The sequence below is a fragment of the Lutjanus erythropterus genome, chromosome 5, assembly GCF_056507025.1.
Source record: "Lutjanus erythropterus isolate fLutEry1 chromosome 5, fLutEry1.hap2, whole genome shotgun sequence".
Classification (NCBI taxonomy): domain Eukaryota; kingdom Metazoa; phylum Chordata; class Actinopteri; order Lutjaniformes; family Lutjanidae; genus Lutjanus; species Lutjanus erythropterus.
Genome location: NC_139321.1, coordinates 10,302,886 through 10,326,172, shown reverse-complemented (window position 1 = coordinate 10,326,172; position 23,287 = coordinate 10,302,886). Strand labels below are relative to the sequence as shown.

Below are 23,287 nucleotides of genomic sequence, written 5' to 3'. Positions count from 1 at the left end.
AAACAAGCCCAGGTTTCAGCGAGCTTTCACTATGTATGACATTTTTCAAAAAAACAGCCACGAGTCAGATTGAAGGTGATGAAACGTTATTTCTGCACCTGGACAGTGACGCTACAAGTTGTTTACACACACGAGAAATAATTGGATTCTCAGAGCTCTTTTGAAAGGTGCAGATGTAAGCCGTGCAAAAGCAAAACTAAGGTGACATGGATGTGTCATTGGGGCAACGTAGCCGCACACAACCAGATCAAAGAACAAACGCCCCGAAGAAATTAAATCCATTTGAAAAAAAAAATTTAAAACCCGGCGGGGAGGGAGAAAAAGTCTACGAGGCTGGAATTCAGTCAGATCAGGATTGTGACGGTGCTTCAGACGCTGCAGCAGTGAAGGTGGGTGAACTGCAGCTTTGTGCACAGAAGGACTGAAGGACATCTTTGACAAAGAGGCATTCTTTCTTGTTTTACTGTGTGAACATGCCTCTATTATCACAATGTCTCAGTAATTCTGTAAGACGTATAAAATCAATTCTGCGAAGGTGTAGCTCGAACTTAACTGTAGTTCAAACTAATACAGTTTCAATGAAGAGGTGACATCTTTGTCACCACGACAAAGAAATCAAGAAAGAAAGAAAAGAAAGACCCATGATAGACGGTGAATTAACGTTTAATTTGACATATCTGATCCACCAACCAGCACATATTTTAGTGAGAAGAAGTTTTAATTTTTGAGCTATTCAACTCTCATTTCCACAGTCTTCTCTAACTAAAATTGTACAGCTTATCAACGGGGGCCGGTAGAGTCGAAGCGACAAAACCTAATCAAATCAGAGGTTGGTTCGCGGTGGCAGCAGGCCAGGAATGACGTCCCTCTCCTCCACAACGCTTTCCTGCTCCTCCTTCTGACATGAAATACAAGCAGTTCTACTCTGAGCTCCTCCGTTCCACACCGGCAAGCTGACCCGTTGTTTTTTCCGTCCACACTCATTTTATTGCCGTTTCTGTTTGTCTCACGTGTCCCTCACTCTGTTGTCTCAGGTGCAACTCCACGCTGTTTCTCACCTGTTGATGGGGCAAGCAAAAAATGCACCTGTGACATGATTGGCTGTCACTACAGCACCAAGGTAAGGGAGGGGGCACACTTGGGACTTGTCTGTTAAATGATTGGCTGTTTGTGTGTCACTCGTAGCTCCGTTATCAGGGAGTATGACGGGCTGCCTATGAGTGGGGGCGTAGTCGGTTTGTGCTCCCGTGGCGGTTTGTATCCTGTGCATTTAAATGAAACTATCGCTTGGGCGGCAGTAGCTCAGTTTGTGAGGACTTGGCTTGGGAACCGGAGGGTTGCACGGACCAGTCCACCTCCCGGGCACTGCTGAGGTGGCCTCGAGCAAGACGCCAAACCCCTAACTGCCCGGGGCGCCTGACTATATGTCTGTATATGTATGTGTGCAGCCCCCTCGCTCTGACATCTCTGTGTCTATATATGTCTATATATGTGTGTGTATTTCAGGCCTGTGATTGTAAAATAACAGAGTGAAAAATATGTAAAATATGTCTTCCTCTTCTTCAATCATTTTATCGCCCAGGCCTTGTTAAAATGTCATATTTCTTAAAGGGAGTTTGGTGTAATATTTTCCCTGGAGAGCTTCAGGAGCCTCTATTTAATTCAAACTTTCTAATGTGTATATTAATATTATAACATTTTGTCACCATTACAGAAACAGTAGGTAACTGCTACAGTATGATAAGGTCATCTGATGTTGACTGATGGTATATTTGGTTTGATTGATGGTTTAATAATGTGTGTATTGATTACTGACGGTGGCCGATTATCAGTTTCTAATGACGGTGAGCAGTAAATGTGTGTGTTTATCTCACTCACTGCTGAAAGTACAGAACACAATGAAAAAATAATATTTATATATATAAGAGTGTAGCTTTATACTGAAGGAGCAGCTTTATTCATCATGACTGAAGGCTCTATATTGCAGGAAACGGTGCTTTCAGGTGTTCATTAAATGAAAATTTTCCTGCTGTATTAAACTTGCACCCCCACTGTTAACTATAACTCGGCATCCATGGTAAAGGCAAATAATAGAACATCAATTTACTGTAAATGCCTTGCAACATTTATGCCATATCACAATATAACAATATGCAAATCTAAGTTGATATCTTGTCTTAGTTGATATATAGCACAGATGCAGTTATCACAGTTCTGTTTTAAAACACTTCTGTTGAAAAAAAGGTCCAGTGGAATCTCTACTTTCTCTACACAAGCTATAAATTTCCAGCGTATTCCCAAATCACTTCTCTAAAGCGGCGCAAACACCAAGACATCACACAGACATAAATAGGGCACAACCATCTGATGTTTAAACGCAAAGAGGAGTTCCCTCTGCTTAGTGCTTCCCTCCCTCTCGCTCTGTCCCATGTGGCCGCTGAAAGCTTCAGCTCAGACTGTAACGTGCCAGGCTGCGTCGAGGAGTTGTCTGCAGGATCTGCTGCCTGAGAGGCGTCAGTGACAAGGGCCTGATTGATGGTGTGGTAAACAAATGTCAGGGGAGTCTGCCAGCTTCAGCTGCTGCTGCTGCTGCTCAGGGTGCGAAGGATAAAGAGACGGAAGCACAGAGATTAATTTGGAGGGAGCGCTCAGATTGTGGGTGCATATACATTTATATTAGAAGAGTCTTGATAACAAGCGTGTCAAAGGCAGGGGAGAGGCTTTTGACGAGACGGAGGATTTATCTTAATATAAAAAGTAGATATCTCTGTTGAGGCTTTGTCTCTGAGATCTTCAAACAACAGATCTTCAGAAACAGAGCTCAGACTGCAACAACGAAAACAGTAGCAGGCATGGAGGGAAGTTCAACTAGCTGGAGATGCAACAGAGTGGCGGTGTTGATAATTAATAAGCACTGAGGAGTCAAACGGAGACCAGCTTCGGCTCACTCCCTCCTGACTCCAATCAGGCTGCAACGTGTAGCGTCTAATGAGTGAAACAGGCAATAAAACTGTCACGCCGCACCTTTTGTATGCATACTGACAGGCTTAATATCTTAAATCAATACCGACAAAGGACTCCTGACAGATAAGATCAAGCTAATTTCAGACTGCAGGGGCAAAATTATTAAGCTGTCAATAGCACCCCAGGTGAGGCGAGCGCGGCCGGAGCAGAAAAGAGACGGGGATTTAGCAATTATCTCCGGCAAAACAGACAGTTTCATCTGCACGTTTTGCCGTTTTGCAGATGATAAATGCGTTTCATTACAGAAGTTCCACAGCGGTGAGGAGTAAGTGAAGGATTCGGCAGGAAAATGATTCCCTGTAGAGTTTCATAAATAATAAAATCACACCGTCTAAATAAAGCCTTCTCTCTGACTGACAGATCACTTGGGAATAAGCTTCCTGCGTCTCCTCTTTGCTTTAGGCTCTGCTCTCTTTCTCCTCCCCCCTCTCTTTTTTCTTATTCCTTGTCATCCCTGCACAGTTTTGTTCCTGAGCTTGTTTCACTTCACCTACCTTGAGCTTAATAGCTATCGGGCACTGGGAGCACCTTTCTATCAGTGTGTTATTGGATAATTAGTCGATTTTGGTGTCCTGATGGCCAATTCTCTCAAAGAAAATGAAGAAAGACAAGGTGCAAGGCTCGGAGCAATTTAGATGTAAATTTCCCCCAACATACAATCTCAGTCCAAGGTGACGCCTTTAAATTATTACGTACTCTCAATCAATACTCTGAAATGGTGGGCCAGACGATTCGACATGCAGAACAGCTGCCATTTTCACGAGTGTCAAGGTCTTTGAATGCCTCTTGAAAAACACATTGATCGCCCTCCACTTTGTCACAGCCCTACACTGTAAAAAATAAACCATTTCAACTTACCTTTGAAACACAGAAAAGTTAAGCCTCCAGGCTGCCTTATTTTTTATTTTTATTTTTTTTTTGTTGACTGAATTTGAAAAGACAAGTTGAGGTAATTTTGTAATCATTAAAAACAAATAGAGTTTTTCAGTTAAACGTGATATTACTTCAGTTGTTTAATAAGCTTAAGATATTAAGTCAAAGCAACAATTCAACAAAAACAACAAACAAATTTGATTTTCTTTCACATTTTTTCAGTTAAAAGTCAGTTTTCCATTTTACACAAAACCTGAAAGCCGCAGCTGCTCCTCTTGAAGTTACTTTCTTCAGCCTGTGAAACTTCTCCCAGTGAATTTATTACATTTTAAGTTTAAGGAGGTAGAGACTGAAGTCAGTACAAAAACTTGAAGTATAAAACTTCATCATGGTTTGCAGTGTTTCCATTCATGAGTTCTAGTTATAATGAGTTGATTGAACTCTGCACAGTTCATTCATTCAACTCATCATTCCAAGTCAAAAGACTTAAGAAGTTAGAAGAACTGACTTTAACAAATAAAACTTGTTTATTTACATTAAAGGAGCAATATAAAATTAGTGCTGCACTCCAAATAGCAAGCTGGAGCCATAGACAGAAGATTAAATCCGATTTAGTCTATGGTTGAAGCGAGTTTGTTTCCCCCTGCCTCTTCCTCCCCGGACTCGAGGAAGCTCAGGCAGGCGGCAGGAACGTTACAGGAGTGCAAGACGAGCTGTACGTTGATCAGCTGTTTATAACTGTCAGTTGTGTGTCAATGTAAAGCTAAGCATGTGATCTTGAAAACAAAAGCACATTATTTTGAAAATACACACTCTGGAGTTCGAGTTCAGTGACTTCCTGCCAGACTCCTTTAACATGTCATTCAATTTAACCGTTATAAACATCTACTCCTTCTAAAAGATTATTAATCATTTCTTACAACTCATAAACAGACATCAGCTCATCAGCAAACATTCGGCATTAACTTGAACTTAAATGAAAATTAAATGGGCAAACAAAAACACAACCCATGGGTCCTTAATCTCTGATTGTATATCACGGTCATTTTAAGATTAACACAGTAAACATATTAGCGATTTCTCCTTCTATTAAATTTCACTAAATTCCTGTGTGAATTTTTCCTCAGCTGCTCCTTTCGTGACAGAAAGTTTCTGCCGAAATGCTGCGGGTGGCGAGGACTCCAGCAAGGGGCTCAAACGGTCCTGTGTACACACAGATGAGAGGAGTCTCTCCCCTCGCTTCTTTAACAAGCTCGGGGACTCCGAGCCAAGGGAACGGGGACAGACACAAATACAGCGCGTGTCTCCTAGTTTCCCTGCACCAATTAGAAAGCTATCACTATGCAAGTTTAATGATGGAGACCATGGGGGAAAAACAAGTTGTATTAAGATATAGAATATGTTAAAAGCTGTTCATTATGAGCATAAATTATAAATCAGCTACCAGCGTTGAGTTGAAACATGGGGGACTCTGGCTTCCTCTCCAGGGCAAAATAAGCCAGTGTCACTTTGTAGAGACAATAAATGAAATAAAGATAGCAGCACATTTTACAACCAACATAAGGAATAATAATATCATTAGCTACTGGGGATTACAATTGTTTTAAGTATTTTTAGTGCTTTGCTCACTGCTCTACTTTAAGTCGTTTGATGAAGCAATAATTTGAAAGCTGGGAGCATGAATGTGAAAGAGCCTGATCTCTGTGTTTTTTTTAAGTGTACACAAAAAAAAAAACAGTGAGGCAGCAAACACAAGTGCCCTTCATTAAAGAGTTCTTCAAAAAAAGAAAAAAAAATGGATAAACAAAATGAAAATCAGTGTTTAATAAGACACAAAGACCCTCTCGGTTCAGGTCAAGTTGATCCACCTATTAGTGGCGGCCGGTGTCATTTAAACAACAGGCGCGTTTGTTCTCCTGTTGTTCAGTTTTTCATGATAAACAACAAGCCCGGATGACCTGCAGCCCCGCAGCTAATTAATGAGAAGCCCAAATCTCCTGGTCCCCTTTTCTGCATTCCTGCTGAGGAATATCAAGCGACTAGAGTCAGTTTAAGATCATACATAAATTATAAAACCACCCTATATGAGTAAACATGAACATTTTGACATGAAACAGTAAACAGGCGTTATCAGTTACACTAATTTAAGTTCTGTTCAGGTCAGGTGATTTTGTGAATGTAGGCCCTCTGGAAAGTAGAGATGCACCTGTACCAGCATCGTGTATCGGTCCGATACTGTCCTCACGTACTCGTACTCATAAAACTACTCCGATACCTCACACACGATACCACGTCATGAAAAGTAGCCGCTCGATACAAGTAAACATCTAAAGAACCGCCATGACGCAGAGTTCAAGATGGCTGCCGATGCTTACCCTCTTTTTTTTTTTTGGACGCGCCGTCGTCATCATCAGAGACTCGCTGTCTTCAACATCATCCACTAATGACCGCAGAGACTCTGGAAACTCTCCGTAAAATCCCATGTAAGTCCATGTAAAACTGAAATAAATGCACAGAGAGCAGCTGTAGACCGCAGCCAGCCGCCGTCCAGTCAGTCATGGCGGGTGTAAACTAGTTAAATGTCTCGACTAATTAATCCGAATACGAAGAAAAAACACCGCCGCCACCAGTCTGTAACCATCTTTTCTTCATAATAAGCTGCTGCAACTTCTCTTTGTGAACTTATTCTTCACCAAAACGGCCTGACAGCTCAGGACACGCAACTTCACTCTGCGGTTCACAGCGGGGTCAACTAAACTGATGCACACATGGCACCACACTCATACCTGTCCCCCCCCAAACAATGACAGGTAGGAACTAATTAGCTCTTAGACAAGAGGGACGCGAAGAAGAAACTTAAATACTACACATGCAAATGTTAAATTAAAATACTAATTAAAACGCTGTAAATGATAATGAAATAAATATCATATATAACACCATTTATAATAGTAAACTTTATTCTGCAAGTTATATAATAATGTGAAATTATTATACTGAAATATGTCATATAAACAGTAAACTGCACAGCTTAATGAGGAACACAAAATTAGTAAAGTAACTTACTACAAATAACATAAAAATGTAATGGTATAGTTAACTATGATTACACTTGTAGCACGAAACAGCAACAATGATTTGTTAGATTTAGAAAGTGACCATCCAATGAAAATAAATGATGTTTTAAAAGTTATTGTAAGAATTTTAATGGCATTATTAAGTAAGTACTGTAAGTACTTGTACTCAGTCTGAAAAAAGTGGTATCGGTGCATCCCTATCCCCATCCCTGGAAAGTTAATTAGTCTCAGTAACACCTGTGTTTACCATTCAATTTCATATCAGGTCGAGCTTAATCCTCTACAATGCATCATGTGTCTACATGCTGCAGCATCTCAGTTGAACAGATATAAGAGAATCCTTCTTCTTCTGTGATGCTGTGCACGGTTATCAGTCTGACAGGGTTGGATAAATGATGTCAAACCATCTGTTTCTAGTTTGCCTTATAATGTTCTACAACTTCTCCCACTAGAAATTCTTACACGTTCTCCACTGAGACATGAAGTGTTTTTTTTTTCTTGTCTGGGGCTCTCACAGAGTTTATAGGAGAGGGACTGATGCTGGAATCATATTGAAAAGCAGGTTTACCTTTGCCTTAATTATAAACTTACTTGATGCTGAGTTAAACTATTGCAGAGCTGCGGGGACAGATAACTCGATCCACTTCAATGTCCGAATCAAAACGTAGAACAACTGAACCAACGACAAAACAATCACATTACATGCACTTTATGTGTGCAATTTTATATAGTTTCTCATCTAAATTAAGGTGCAGAATACAATATGTATAAATGCAGGTACCGTTAATTAGATTATGCAGATTCTAAATAATGAGCCCAATAAAAATAAGGTAATCTACTGAATAAATCTGCCATCTAGTGGTGAGCTTGCAGATTGCAAACACCTTGTTTCACTATCCCCGTCCAAGTTTGCAGTAGAACCTACAGTGACCACGAAAACTGCGCAACGCTTGAGAGGCTGTATCTAGAGCCAGTGTTTGGTTTGTCCGTTCTGAGCTGCTGTAGAAACACGGCTCAATAGCTCATACTAAAGTAATAAAAACACAACAATTCTTACGTTCAGGTGATTTTACACTGATGAAAACGTATTGTGAATATTATATTCCATTCTTGCCATATCATGCCACTAAATCTTACGCGCTGGACCTTTAGCAGATTTGCCATCCAAGTGATCTCCACAGGGAAAGTCCACGTGTTCATTAGCATTTCATTTTAATTACCTCCACTGAGGAGCTTATGTTTTCGGAGCCATTTGTTTGCCTCTCTGTCCATTTGTCTGTTTATCAGCAGGATTACAGAAAAAACTGGCAGCCCAGTTTTCCTGAAACTCAGAGGGATGCAGCACAGTCCAAGGATGAACCCAAATTAAACTAAATTTTGGAGTGGATTGAAATGGACTGGTTGCACAGCAGTCATTTTGACTCGTCAGAGCAGGAAAAACACAGGTGGACTTAATAACAGTGATTACAGCTCGGTTCCATTAAGTGTCCCAGTAACGGCGAGGGTGAACCAGAATGCACAATATAACGGACCTCCCCTGAGTGGAACACAACAACCATCAATAAACCTGTGAGGTTTCTGACATGTCAAAATGTCTGCTGCGCAACTAGTCCATCAGTAACTTTTCACTTTGATTTAAAAAGCGAGATGTGTCATTTGGCCTTGGTGGAATAAATGCCTTGACAGCACCGGTAGTACCTGTGTTAACTCTACTATTTCATGTCAAAATGGCTGCTGAGAAAAAGTCGACCGTAGCAATACTGTGGGTGGGAATCTCTGGGTCCCTCATGATTCAATTCGATTACGATTCAGAGAGCTATGATTTGATGACATAGCGATTTTTGAACTTTTAAGCCATGGGTTGCTGGTTGGATTGTATTTACCTGCAGCTGCTCACATTCAGCCACCCTCACCAAAACTCACGAAACAGCCTAGTTTATAAGTAAACCTGATGCAGACGCTGAGTTCCGCCCTTTTCGCTCCGTCGACTTCATGTTAACTGACTTTTAGAAAAATTGATTTTTGACTTTTACGAATCGATCCAGAATCTTCCATGTCTGCATTGCAGTGCATCTAAGAATCGAGTATCTCCCAAAACCCTAAGAAATACACTGACTCCATACTGAAGATGCTGTAATAACAACTACGTATTTACGAGCTAACAACTTTCATCTGGTTATCTTTTCATTTTCACTATGTCTCCTATCTCTTCCTAACAACTTTCTGAATCGTCTCTGTCCATATAACAGTCCCCATTCACAGGTACCAGTAATCCTCCGGGGTAAACAACACATAGTTGCTCAAACTTCATACAGAAAGCAGTTCTTATGCAGCACTTTGGGCCAGTAGTTTCAAGGACAAAAGGCACAACTGTAACAACAATTGTTTCTCAAACTAAGGTGAGACTATGTGTGACATCACATGTATGCAACTAATTATACTTTTACTCACATCCAAATATTGATTGTCTGCAATAAACTCCAACAGAAATAGAAAAATGTTTGAACTTTACCCTCTATGAGAACAAGCAGTAATACCGATTGTGACATTTGCACTTGCAGATTTGCGTATCTACTGCTGTGTGCTCTCCAGGTGCCCTCCTAGTTGTGTTATGTTTGTGTTGTTACACTTGTCTTTTTCCATCTAATTCAGCCATTCTCAAACTTAAGAAAGCCACGGCACAATTTGAAATCTGAAAATCATTTGGGGCCGACCCAAACCTTTAATTAAAACTCTGATCAACACATGAGACTGATCGTGAGACTAATGACGAGATACAAGATACGGTCTGCTGTTAATGTGTCTGATCACCAAAATATGTTTAACTAAGTCAGATAAATGAAAAATAACACATAATTTAAATCCCATTTAAATCCCATTAGTTCTGATTCCTTTTTTTTAATTTATCATATACGTAATACTTCATGGGATCTCGAAAACTAATTGTTAGTAGCCCTCGTCCGGTTCTAGTATTTGTGTTATGTACCGTTCCTTTTCAGGGGAACATTAAAGTGGAAACTGACAACATTTCAGTTCTTTTCATTTACAAGTGGTATTACTGTTTGTGCCGCTGTCACAACGACGACGCCTGGACTGGATCGCTTTCCATTTCCTCAAAGCCTAGCACTGCAGAGAAATAATCAACGCCACTTTGGAAACGAGGGAGAAGAAAAAAAAAAAAGCCCTGGTCACTGAAGATAAACATTTACAGCTCTTGTAATGATGTGCATTGCATAGTAATAGCCTAGTTTGAGTAACGTTAGCCTGTAGCTTCACACAAGTAACTACATCAAGGGTTGGCGTCAGGGTGAAAAGGCGAATGGTGTTGGGAGAAAACATTCGGAGAAAAGTCTGAGTTTGTTCATTCATGTAGTCCATAATAGAGAGATCATTTTCCCTAAGAAAAACTGTGCCAGTGGCAGACGGATGAAAGCGAGGCTTATAGGGAACCAATCTAAACGCAGAGGGTGTCATTATTCTACAGCCATTACACTGTGCAATCAACATTTACTTCATAATGAGAAGCTAAAGCAAAAAAAGTACAGAAACTGACAATAAAATGATTGACAGGATATCAAACAACATGAAACTATAATTGTTTCAGCCCAGACAGAAAAAGAAATCCTCCTTTGCAGGTCCACTGTGCAGGATTGTGTGTTGAAATAGTGGCAGCTGTCAGCCCAGCCTCCAGCAAACTACTATTACTCCTCCATTTAGTGAGAATCTGATGCTCCTCTCATGAATCAGGTCAGCCGGCGCTGTCAGAGATCCACCGCATCCACCACTCAAAACCTCCTCTGACACTGATGGAGCGGCGTTCACACTCATGTCCTGGGGTAAGTGCTCCACATACATGACGACGCGGTGGAGTGAACTGACACCCAGCCTCCATTTCACCTTCAGACACTACAACCACCCACAGCCGCAGCCACAACAAAGACACGAGTGGTACTCCTACATCACGGTTTGGTTGTTTCTCGCCGCTTTTGAATCACGTTGGTGGAAAGGAAAAGTTGAGCTTTTGTTTTTTTCGGTGAGTTTTTTGCCCCCTGGCACCACATGCAGCATTATTAGAATTCTGCTCTGCCTTCCTGCGGACATCTCTCTGAATCAGCCGCCTCCCCCACACCATGCGCCACACCAATACAGGCCTCTGCATCACACACACACACACACACACAGAGAAAGTGATACTTCCCCAGTCAAATCACAGCAAGCCATCCCCAACATTTAATTTCATCAATCTTTCATTTGCTGCACGCCTCGATGAAGAACTCGTGTTACATTAGGACGACACGACAGCCCCCCTCCCCACTTTCGCATTTACTCGCCAAATTTTTTAACAAGCACAAAGTTCAGAAGAGTTACAGAAGACGTAACTGTGAGTGAAAACCTTCAACTTATTCTGTATAAATTAATGACAAGGATATATTATGGATGAGGCCTGTCCAGAAAAAAAAAAATGCTAAATATATGAGAAGTGGCTGCATATTTCATGCTTTTGGAAAAAAAAAAAGAAAAAACTGAGCTCATTAAGGCAAAAGTGGAGGAGCTGGGATTTATGGAAATCCTACCTAAAGTAAAAGCCTTGGGCCATAACTCTGTCTCATTCTGGATATTACTTTTGAAAGTTTTACGTATCTCTTAAATATTGTCCAGAATGATGATAGACATGTCCGTGTCAGGAAAGCACATTTCTTCTGTGAAAAAAAAAAAAATAGAATACATTTTATTTAGGAACAAAATGTGACTTAACAAGTTTTTGAGAATGAGGAGTTTTTCAGTAGCTACTTGTACGTGGATCTACACCTGAGTTTCTCACAGACCCTGGTATTAACATGCGTTGAGGGTGATCCGATCACAAGTGCAGGTGTGAACGCACCCATGATGCATTTGAGCTCACTCATTGGTGGTCTGGACCGCATGTGACCACATTCTTTTAGCAGCGTCTTCACAAAACAGTGTGTCCTGGGCCACACTGAAGGACCGCCTGCACAACTGACGTCCTGGCAGTACAACATTTGGTTCACTGTAATGCAAATTAGGTGTTTACCTCTCAGGATAAGCAGCAGATGTTCGTGAACGCACTAGTAACCGCAATATCCCCAGACTCTCTTAAAAAAATCTTGCATTTTTAAAAGTCGTTGAGTGAGGAGGAACTTTATAAAATTTGTGAAATGCTGTTAGAGCAAACTCTTAATTATTCCTCATGCAAATTCAGTAAATGTGATACAACGAGTTCTTTCTTTGTGCAAAACAACATTGTGTTCGTTTGTCTCAGTGTGTCGCTACTACTGCTGGGTCACAATAACACGTTTTCAAAAGTGTTTATAAGGATACAGAGCGGGAAGTGAAACAGCTAAGGCGGATTCTTGTGCCATCTTGTAAATTTGGCATTAACTTCATAACATTGAATTGTTTCCTTCCTTGTAAAAAAAAAAGGGGAGGGGCTTCATGGGCTTCATGCAAGAACCACTCATGCAAACAGATTTTTTCTTAAGTGGTGCATTTGAGTGACTGAGGAGAACTTGTCACATTCACCAATTTTCTTGTATTTTGAATTTTCTCTCAGATATGAACACTATTTATGAGCTGTCCAGACCTGTCATAAAGTCATGTGTAGTCAGTCTGCTGTTATCTAAACTGAAGTTTTTCATTAATTACTGCAGATTTAATCAGTTTGAAGACGTTTTGACTTTGAAAAATAAACTATGCTTCATAATTATGTTGACATTATCCTGTTTTACTGCTTTTCGCATTATGATATAATTATCAATTTACACATGAAGCCTATCATCATTAATTTAATGACACGTTATTATTATTAGCCGTATATCTTCACATGCAGGTTTATGAAGTCTCTGTCCAGGGGAACGTCCTCACTTATTCCGTCCTTTGTCTCTGTGATGGAAACCCCTTAGCCCCCTCCTCCTGTTGCAGTCATCAATCGCCTTTCTGTGGCGAGAACTTTTTTTTATTTCAGTGACAGTCCAACCCTCAGGTAACACGGCATTAAAAGCACTCATTTAACCCGGTTTTTGTTTTGTTTTTTTTGCTGTAGCAGGTCTCTTGAGGTGTTAATTATGCTGATTTACAAGTCTCAAATACACACAGGTGGATCATTTACACAGTTATCTGAAGTTACAAGCTTCTGTTGAATCGCACGTGGCATGTTCGTACGAGCCCTGCATATGAACGCAACTAAGAGAAATTCAAGATAAGAATACAAAAATTTTCTTGCATGAGGCCCGTTGTTTTGCTGAGAAGAGCAGATGGGAGAGACGCTCCATGGTGCGCTGGGATGCACACTTATACTCTCTCTGATTCTGTCATTAATGTGTTTCTTCAGCATCTGTGATGTGAAAACATCAGATTTCTACACAGTCAGGAGATGTAAAAGTGCGTCATCCTGATTATAGTTGAGTTATGAAATCACAGCACACCTTGGACCATCTCTCCTGTGGCTGCTGACAGCACAGGTAAAACATGAGGCTCACTGTGGGCTGAGACAGGGGCTTAGTGTGGCACTGAAGTAAAAAAAAAAAAAAAAGAAAAAAAGAATGACCAAGTACTTTGGAGTACTGCAGGGCGTATGTGAGATTTGTAAAAACATGAATTTATTTAATATCAGTCATTTATGATTGATAAAATAATAAAAATGTAAGTTAGTTAAGAAGACATTTTATATTCAATTGTACTATTTTCAATGCACTCATTAAACTTTCTCCTGCCATAAAACTTCACAGAAAAAGAAAGAAACAAACACAATCACATTCACCATTTTTGTATTGAATGACAGACGAAATCAAGAAAATGGATTCATGGTTGAAATACAGCAAAGAAAGACGTGAAAAAGAAAACAGAAACAGCAAACAAAACACTGTCTGTACCAATAACAAACTTACTTCTTTATATAGGCCTTTTGAATACCAAAAATATTTTGGCCGGGGGATATATGACTGAAAAAATATTTCAAAGAAGATACATAATTGATAAAAAAAAGTTTTTATAACTCTGATCTGCACAGAAAAACTCTCCACAAGTAAAACAGAATATATTATTGTGTGTAAGAATGAGTGAACGCAGTGATCATTGATGATGATGTAATGTTTGGTAATGCAACTATTTATGATGCAGACACTGAAAAAATCAATATTAGATTACTACGGTCTTTCAGGGCCGCAACAGACAGACAAAGGAGAAAGCAGAAATTACACACTCGTGCTGCATTAAATTATGTTTAATTTGCAGACTTTACTTCAATCTTTGCTCATTTTCTTGTGAATTACTGGATAATTTTACCTCTAAAAATTGTCTGTAAAATACAAGAAAAAAAACCTCTTTGGTTAAACTGGTCACAACCGGCAGAAACATACAAGCTGCAAAGTACAGCTCTTTGTCGTACGGGGCTACAAGCCAAAAAAAGATTTTGAAGAACTGCGTTATTTCATCGAATGAATCACACATTTTTACAAGGTTAAAATCCTTTCAGTCTGGATCTACGCCTCAGTGCTACAAAAATGTTGGTGCCAGTGTGAAAAGACTGCACTAATTTACTATATGAAAGACAGCTGTGGCACAGCCAAGGCCATGTGACGTCCTCACTGCAGGCCGCGCTGAAAACCCACTGAGGGGAAGTCTTTCTCTGCACAAATCTAAAACGATTAGAGGAGAATTATTTTATATTAAATCTGCTGTAATTCATTTCCCGCTCACTTTGTTTTGGCAGCGAGTCCTGCAAATCGCATCCCACTATATTTTCAAACGCTTGTTCCCAAAGCGGCGCTCTGAGATCCCTCTGGGACCGTGAGGGTGTGGGAAGTCTGCAGCATGTTGGGAATTGTTTGATATCTGCATTATGTCGGTCCAAACGCTAACAGTTAACACATGGAGGGAATAGAAGAGGAGCAATTTTCCTCCAAGGTTTAAGTCTCCAACTGCCAAACTCTTTTTAAGTGTGACTCAATGAGACAAAACGCTAAAACTCAATAACAGATTTTTTATACATCTCAGCCTAATTGAGAATATTATATTAAACCATGTGTTTTGTTGACATTGACTTGCACTGCTGCATGTGTAATAATACTGACAATAGTTGCAGAATCAAATGGTAGTTTATGTGTACTTTATAGATGTTTCTAGTCTATCGACCACTCAAAGTGCTTTACAGCATCATGTCACATTCACTGCCACCTGGGACAATTTGGTGCTCAGTATTTTGCCCAAGGACACTTCAACATGCGGACTGGAGGAACTGAGGATCGATCACAGATCTTCCAATTAGTGGACGACTCACTCTACCTCCTGAGCCACAGCCGCCAAATAATGTTCTCTTCTATTCATGTTTTTATTAGGAACACACGATAAATATTAAGGACGATAAATAATCAGCCGTTAATGGCAAATATATAATCTTATTCATGATTCTGATAACAAAATTATAGCTGATTAATAGACAGATTATGTCAAAGTATTTCATCTTAATTCACATTTCTAAATGCCATATAAATATTTTTTAAGATATAAGGTCTATGCATGAATAAATACAGTATATATTCATTTTGTGAGCCAAAAAGTCAATTAGAACCCAGAGAGGTGTGAGAGGCAAGTGACACTGTTCTAAAACTCACAAACACAGAACTGATCATTTTATCATTTCAAACACATGTTTATAAGCTGTTCATAACATTAGGAAACATCATACTGATGAAACTATGATTAAGTATGTTTTTCTAAAGAGGACAAAACAGAACATTAGAGGCCAAAGGGTTTTTTAAATCCTTGTCCCACATTAATCTGAAAATCTCTTATTTACTGTGACTTTCAGGGTTAGAATGTGCTTCTCTTGCACTACATCTTGGAGGGAAATATTGTACTTTTTATTATTTAATTTGAATTGTCTGACAACAAATTTAGCTACTTTACAAATTAGGATTTTTGCACACAAAACATATTAAAAGTTAGGCTTTGTTAAATATAATTTAACTATCCAACAGTTGACACAAAGTGCAGCTGAAGCTTTTTTTTTTTTTGATTCACTGATGAACAGAAACTTAATTGGCAGCTATTTTGATAATGAAATAATTTTTCATGTGGAAACATTTTGTGGTTCTTGCTTCACAATTGGGATGATCTGCTGCCTTTCCTTTGAATTATTTTAGTCATTTTAATGTATTTTTAATAAAGTCAGCTGTTGGTTGGTCAAAACCAAGAATGTGAGGGTGCCACTTTGGGTTATGGGTAACTATGCAAACCAAACAATTAATTTATTAATGGAGAAAACAAATCTGCAGATTAACCCATAATGAAAATAATCATTAGTTGCAGTCCTTTACAAAATAGTTTAAATTTAGCTCCACATCAACAAACTACAACAGTAAAATCCATACATACATACATACATAAATATATGAGTCATAATAATCTAATGATATCATATATAATAGAATAACAGTCATAAGGGACATTTTATTGCATTGAGTACTTTTTCTTTTAATACTTTAAGTACATTGTCCTGACTATACTCACATACTTTTACTTGTGCAGGACTTTTACTTGTTTTAACTGTGTGGTATTAATACTTTTACTGAAATAAAGGCTCTCAATACTTCCTCCACCACTGATGAATTTGGTGCTGTGTCATCAGTCACCACTGGACGACCGTCTGTTAATAAAAGCAGCAAATGAATCTGCAGCAGAGCAGCCATGGGCGTCATGGGAATGTGTAAACTAAGCTAGCTGTTAACTGGCTGAGATGAATTGTCCTTTGGCTGACTGGTGAATTGATTTCCGGTGCAAATGATGGTTTGGAGCTGCCTGGCGTGCAGGCTGGGTGTCCAGCTCAGACGGATTCCTCAGTGAAGGAGCACAGACAGCTGCTTCAGATTTTAGAGGAGGCTAAATATTTCTCTTGGCCCGCTATGATGATGATTTCCCCTTTGGCTGGCAGATAAAATGTTTGACGGCCTAGGTGGAGGTGATTAAAGATGGATGCATGGGGAAATGTAGGGCTCGGATGTTGCATGCACCCACAGATGAGAGAATAAAAACGGAGGAAGAGGGAGCATGACAAAATCTGCTTCAAAGTGCATCGCAGATCTTTCCTGCTGTTTGATTTGAAGCATTTTGTGATTGGTAACACTCTTTCATGTTCACAGAACATTTTGTATTATTTGTTAAACCTCTTTGAGTCAGGTGGGAGCGAGGCATGTGTAAGAACTGCACGCTGAGAGTGCAGAGAGAAAACAGTTAACCTGGAGCACTCGCCCGTGCTGACATGACACTAAAACACCCAATTAACATTTGCAGCTGGCTGTGATTCAGCCACATGAGGGGGATCTCCATTTACATACCGAATCAGAATGCATGCAACAGGCTCCGACGGTACACCGACACGCTGTGTTCTGCAAAACAGGACGGGGGGATTGTGGTTGTTTCTCCGTCCCACAGAGACCTGAATTATTTCACCATCAGCTCAGTGTGTTTTTCCTCACGTCTCACGAGTCGGGTCTCAAGACACGTTCCTCCTTCATCTGAGGTAGAGTCAGTGACATTTGAGCTCTGGGGAACAATAATTATCTAGTTTGGATAATTGCATCCTTTTACAAATATGCTTCCAGGGGTGGTCACAGTTTATATCACACCTCTGATCTATATTCTGTCTGACAAAGACAGAAAACATGAAGCCGAGGAAAACAAGGGTTCAAAGTTTTCAGGCTGACTGGATAAACTGTGTAACAGGAGAATATGATATAATACCTTCATTCTATGTCTTATTAGATGTATTATTTTACAATAAAAATTACTGACTTAGGTCATAGATAAAACCTAAAAACTGCCATCTGCCTTTCAGGAAAAAAAATAAGGAATATGTGGAAAAAACAGCATCAGTTAACAATGTGCTCTTTGAGCTTTCCATCTAATATTTCTTAAGAATTACTCTGAATAAAATCTAATTTATTAATTTACAACTGAATACATCTGAATATGTGGTTTAAAAGTAGCTCACTACATCAAATAAATTCCACTAAAATCACAAGCTGAGACAGCAGTTTCTGCTACTCTGCTAAGCTGTGGCTGTTTTTTTATTCTTTTTGGTTGTATTTAGCAACTACATTACTTGTGTGGGACAACAAAATAAATAACCAAAACATTAGTTCATCAAAATTCAGATACAGGAAACTGCAAACATAAGGGGTTAAAAAAAATTAAATGTAGCTTTAGCCACAGCTAGCATCAGCAAACTTCAACTGAGTCTGCCTCTCTTGCTTTAAGTTTTTGGTTTGTATCTGTTTTCTTGTAAATTACACAGGTCTCTGGCATGAAACACTTCATATATTACAACAAATCGCTTTAAGGTTTTAACTAAATTTTGACACCAACATGAATGTGATAATTGATCTCATCAAGGAAGAGTGTTCATCTTTGTCTTCGTGTGCAGCCCATCATCATCAAAGCTAAAGACCCCGAGCTGTAACTGATTTAACTTTTTAACTAACTCAAACCTAGTCGTTGGACAGATACCTGTGGTGGGTACTTCAACACTAACATCACCAGAACCAAAAGGTCACCAGCAACTGTCAAACCTCCAGAAACCTGGTAAATTCTTGTCTTTACTCACAATCTCCATCACACTTAAGTGACAACAAATGTTGAGTCTCCTATTGAGATCAACAACTTGAACTTACAAAGGGGTTGCATGGCTCTAACCACCTGAGAACCATTACATGCACCAGTACCCACCTGAGGCTACCATCAAATTAAATTAAATTAAATTAAATTAAATTAAATTAAATTAACAAATTAAAATAACAAATATACATACAGTATGTATATTTTTAAAACTTAGCAAACTAAACAAATTGGAGACTAACGCTGCTCCCTTCAAACATCCACCAAAAACAAACTCTAACCAACAGACCCTGAAGGGGGTCCTCTGAGTTACTGCAGGGGGTCCCCCAAAACTTTTCTCTTAAACTGAAATCTGAAATTACACATTAAGATGAATCCAACATATTATTAGCCAAGATGAGGCTACTCATGAATCCTTGTGCAATCATGTGAGCTAATGTACTGAACCACTGTGCACCACACTAGTTATGTACATACAACTTAAACACATTAGCAAATTAGCTGCATCATTATCCCCAGTGTGCAGACACTGTTGTGAGCCACAGTGGATCTTTTTGTAACTAATAGGACAGACAGAGACTCTCTGACAGACCCTCCACCTCACAAACCACTGGCTTAAATGCAGACTGTGAGGCTAAAGCGGCTAACATTAGCCATGCTGCAGACTTAGCAGCTACTGGTTAGCACAAACAAAGGAAGGGCTGAAAATATTCCATGCAGTATATGTAGTAGGGGGTCCCTGCTCTGTCTGTCTATTAGCGAAGAGGTCCATAGTCTGAACAATGATCCCTGACCTAAAGTCTTAAACCAAACTGGTCACAAACAAACAGGTTTTAATGCACAAACTGGCTTAAGGAATGTAACAAGTAAGGAGTCCATACAAGAGATTTACACAAAGGTAGAATTCTCCGACCTGCTCTTAAACGCATCACAAAGATTGTTTATTCCTGAGCCTCTCTCCCAGACATCAAATACGGATGTTTTTGGCTGGAAAAGCGTCCTGAGCACAGCAAAATAATGAGAAAAAAAAACAAAATACAGGCAGTGGACGGTGTCTCTGCAGACACAGACACACCACACACTTCAAGTGGGTCATGAATGATGATAGAAATAAATTATGTTTATTTGAGTCTATACATTATCTATTAGAAAAATTGCATATTATAATAATTTATCAAAGTGTAAAAGTTAAAGTTATCCAAGAAAGATTACTTCTTTGTTCCATGTTTGGATCAAATTAACAGTTAACTGCTTGTTTGTATGATTCAACCTGCTTTTTTTTTTTTTTTTAACAAGATGCTTCACGTGGTCAATAGATTTTTTTTTTTTTTTTTTTTTTTTTCAGATCAGGTTAGAAAATTTTCAGCCCGAGGAATGGAGTGGAGAATGTGTGTGGGTTGGCTCTCACCGCTCACACTGGAGAAGTCGGCAGCCTTGAAGTATGGAGTAAAAAGGCTCGGTGGTGCTAAGAGAACTGTTGTAACGGTTATGTCCTTTTGAAACAGAACAGTAGGACTGAATTTTAAGTGTTTACAGTCTGAGGTGAGATGGTAGAAATCTATTTAAGCCCAAGGAAACTAAAAGAGATGGAAGGGTTGTTACATCTAGGGGTGTAAAATCACAAGTTTCATCACGATACAATATCAAATCGATTATTCTGCAACAATATATTTGCTGATATCACAAAATCAGGGGTCTGTGATCAATACCAGACGATATCATGTGTCCATTTAACATGTTCAGTTACATTTGTGTCAACTCACAAAAAGCAACTAAATTATGTTTCGACAAATTTATGACTGAACTTTTCCAGACTTTTGTGACACAAACTTGCCCTGGGAATTTCAAAATAAAGGCGTATATCAAAGATGATAACATGGGTCCATATTTTCACTTGGTGTCAATTATATTTGATTGGTGAATACTGAGTCGATGTATTGGTCCAGATCGATATAGCCCTAATAATATTGCTAACGAATGCTATGCTCCAGACTTTGGTGCCAGTTGTATGTCACTCATGCTATTTGGAGACTAACAGCAAATAAACAAATGCACACATTTGGAAAAATCAGTCAGTGTGTTATTCTTTAAAGTGTGTTCTTTATTTTTTGTTTTTAGGAGCATTTTTTTCATCAAAGGTTATGAAACATAGATATGTTGGGATTTAGTGAGCTTCTCCATGTATCTCCCATAGGCTTCAATAGAGCTGGTACCAAAGTCTGGCACAAAGCAGAGCATAGATGACCCTTTCTTCTTTTTGTTGCAAAAAAAAAAGTGCACACTAGGACTATAAGAAAATATCCATGTACTTGAGCACTGCAATATTTCTGTGATACTGTACTGATTCTCATAGCATAAAAAAAAGTTTTAAAACTCAGATTTTATGTATATGGTGATGTGTTCTCTATACTGACAGTTTTCATAAAAATTAAATTCAAAAAAGCAATATATCAGCTTGCTTGCAGTATCTCAGTATATCCAGTATATTGAATCGCAACCCCTGTATCGTGATATCTTTGGTATTTGGGATTATTTTGGGATTCGTGCCAATACACAGCCCCAGTGCAGACAATCCAAGGATGCCACTGCCAGGCATCATGTGCGTAAAACATGGAGTTATAGCCATAAGTTGATGACAGTTACCTGACACTGGGTTTTCAGGGACCCACTTGGAGCCGGGATGCAGAGAGTGGAACACCGTGCGCACCTCCTGGCAGTTCGGCACCTGTCCGCCGGGCAGGGAGAACAGCTGGAGGAAGACGCACAGAAGGAGCGCGCAGTGGACCGACGGACCGAGCATGGCAGCAGGCGAGCAGCACCGAGCCAACCCGGACAAGAAACGAGCAGCTGAGATTAAAACTTCAACACGTTCAAAGTTACAGCAGGATCCCGTGTCTGCGCTGATGATGTGAAGCTGCAGCTCCCGGCTCGGCTCGGATCAGCATCCTTCCTCTTTTCTCTCCTCTCTCTCTCTCCTCCTCCTCAGCACACCGCCCGCCTGGAGAGCAGCTCGCTGGAGCCTCTTGGTGAAGCTCCTCCGGGTGCTGATAACTTCTGAGTCCCTCTTCACTCACAGCACCGACTCTCAGCCCGCTGAACGCACTGATGAACGAGCCACGGATACATGCGCGCACTCGCCCCCAAAGCGCGTACCTGTGCGTAAAGAGAGAGATCTCCCCTCTCTCTGGTGTAACAGGAGTGATGTGAGCTGATACTGTGGCTCTGTGCCGATATAAGGAGGGATTAATGCGCTGCACACGCTGCTGTCGTGTTAGATGAATGGTGCTGTGTGTTATAGGAGGCAATTAGAGCGCAGTACCTGTGTACTTCACTACTCACACACTACAGAGGCGCGTAATGTGAGCAGGAGATGCACATTATTACAATGGAAATTACACACAGGCGTCAGATTTTATCTAAAAAATAGCTTTTATTATTTAAACATGAAAGGAGTGCACAGAAAACAGGAGGATCACTCTGTACAAACTGAACAAAACTGAACACTAACAGCCTCTTCTCATTTTTAATAACGTCATTAATATAAGTCAATAACTTTTCATTTTATACTGATTATTTCTTCATCTTCATCTTCATCTTGAGCGGACAGTTCTTTTACTTCCACTCAGCTCCAAACAGCCAATAAAGTTGAAATGGTGCCACCTAGTGTTCAGACACCAGACAGGCCAACATTTCTAACTCATCCTCTCTGAACAGTTAATAAAGTTCATTAAAGGGTCACTTCTCTGGTCTGTAGTGTTATTAATCCATCTATATCAGGCCTGTTCATTTTTTCATAAAGGCCAGCTTTGAAAAAAGTAAAGTACCAAGGGTCTGGATGTTTACATTTCTTCTGTCTGACCTGTAAAGTTAGTCATTTTAATGTTTAAAACAATGTTCATTCTAATGTTCACCACTTTATTGTTTTCACAATTGTAAAATTAAAAAAAGGAAAAAAAAAACAGGAAAAAACAATGTATTTTATCATCCATCATTATATCTTGTTCAACATCTCTTTTTCAGTCAGTCTCCTAAATTTCCTCTGCTTAAAGTTAAAACTCAAACACAATAAGTTTCTCTGTGCTTAACAACAGACATAACCAATTAATGGGCTTATTAAAATCACAATAATATACTTCATATTTATAAATGATCCAAGGGTCAGATTGAGTTTGTTTAAGGGCCGGGTTCTGCCTACGGGCCACTGACTGAACAGGCCTGCCATAGACACTCAACAATTGAGTCTAATATTGCTGTTTTAAATATTTCAGACTACATTCAATACAGAAAAAAGTCTGTCCAAAGGCATTTATTAGGTTCTGACTCTGGGAAACTGAGAAAAACAGTAAAATTCCCCTAATACTGTATCTTTGAACTATCTCTTTAACAAAATCACATACATTTAGGCTATTCTGGTGATCTCTTTTTGATAACTACTGTAATAACTAACATTTTTTTCATTTCCACATACTGAGCCTCCCCTGAAACTGTTCAGAGCCCCCTGAGGAGACCCGCCTCCCACTTTGAAAACCTCTGATCTTGATTGTTTTGGTGTGAGCTGCAGAGTTTTGAAGATATCAGCCACAGAGACGTCTGTCTTCTCTTGAATATAATGGAACTAGAAGACACTCTTTCAGCTTGTGGTGATCAAAGCACCAAAAATTAAATTTGAAAAACTGAACAGC

The 23,287-nt window shown here is 39.5% G+C and overlaps 1 protein-coding gene across 1 annotated transcript in view; it reads right to left on the bottom strand.

The window, feature by feature from the left end:
* gpc3 (glypican 3) overlaps positions 1–22,524 on the bottom strand; it is a 169,969-nt gene extending 147,445 nt beyond the window's left edge. The window contains exon 1 of the mRNA XM_084718753.1: positions 21,249–22,524. Coding sequence (XP_084574879.1) covers positions 21,249–21,405 — 157 coding nt within the window. The 5' untranslated portion in view covers positions 21,406–22,524. The remainder of the gene's footprint in view (positions 1–21,248) is intronic.
* Between the last annotated feature and the right edge of the window lie 763 nt (positions 22,525–23,287).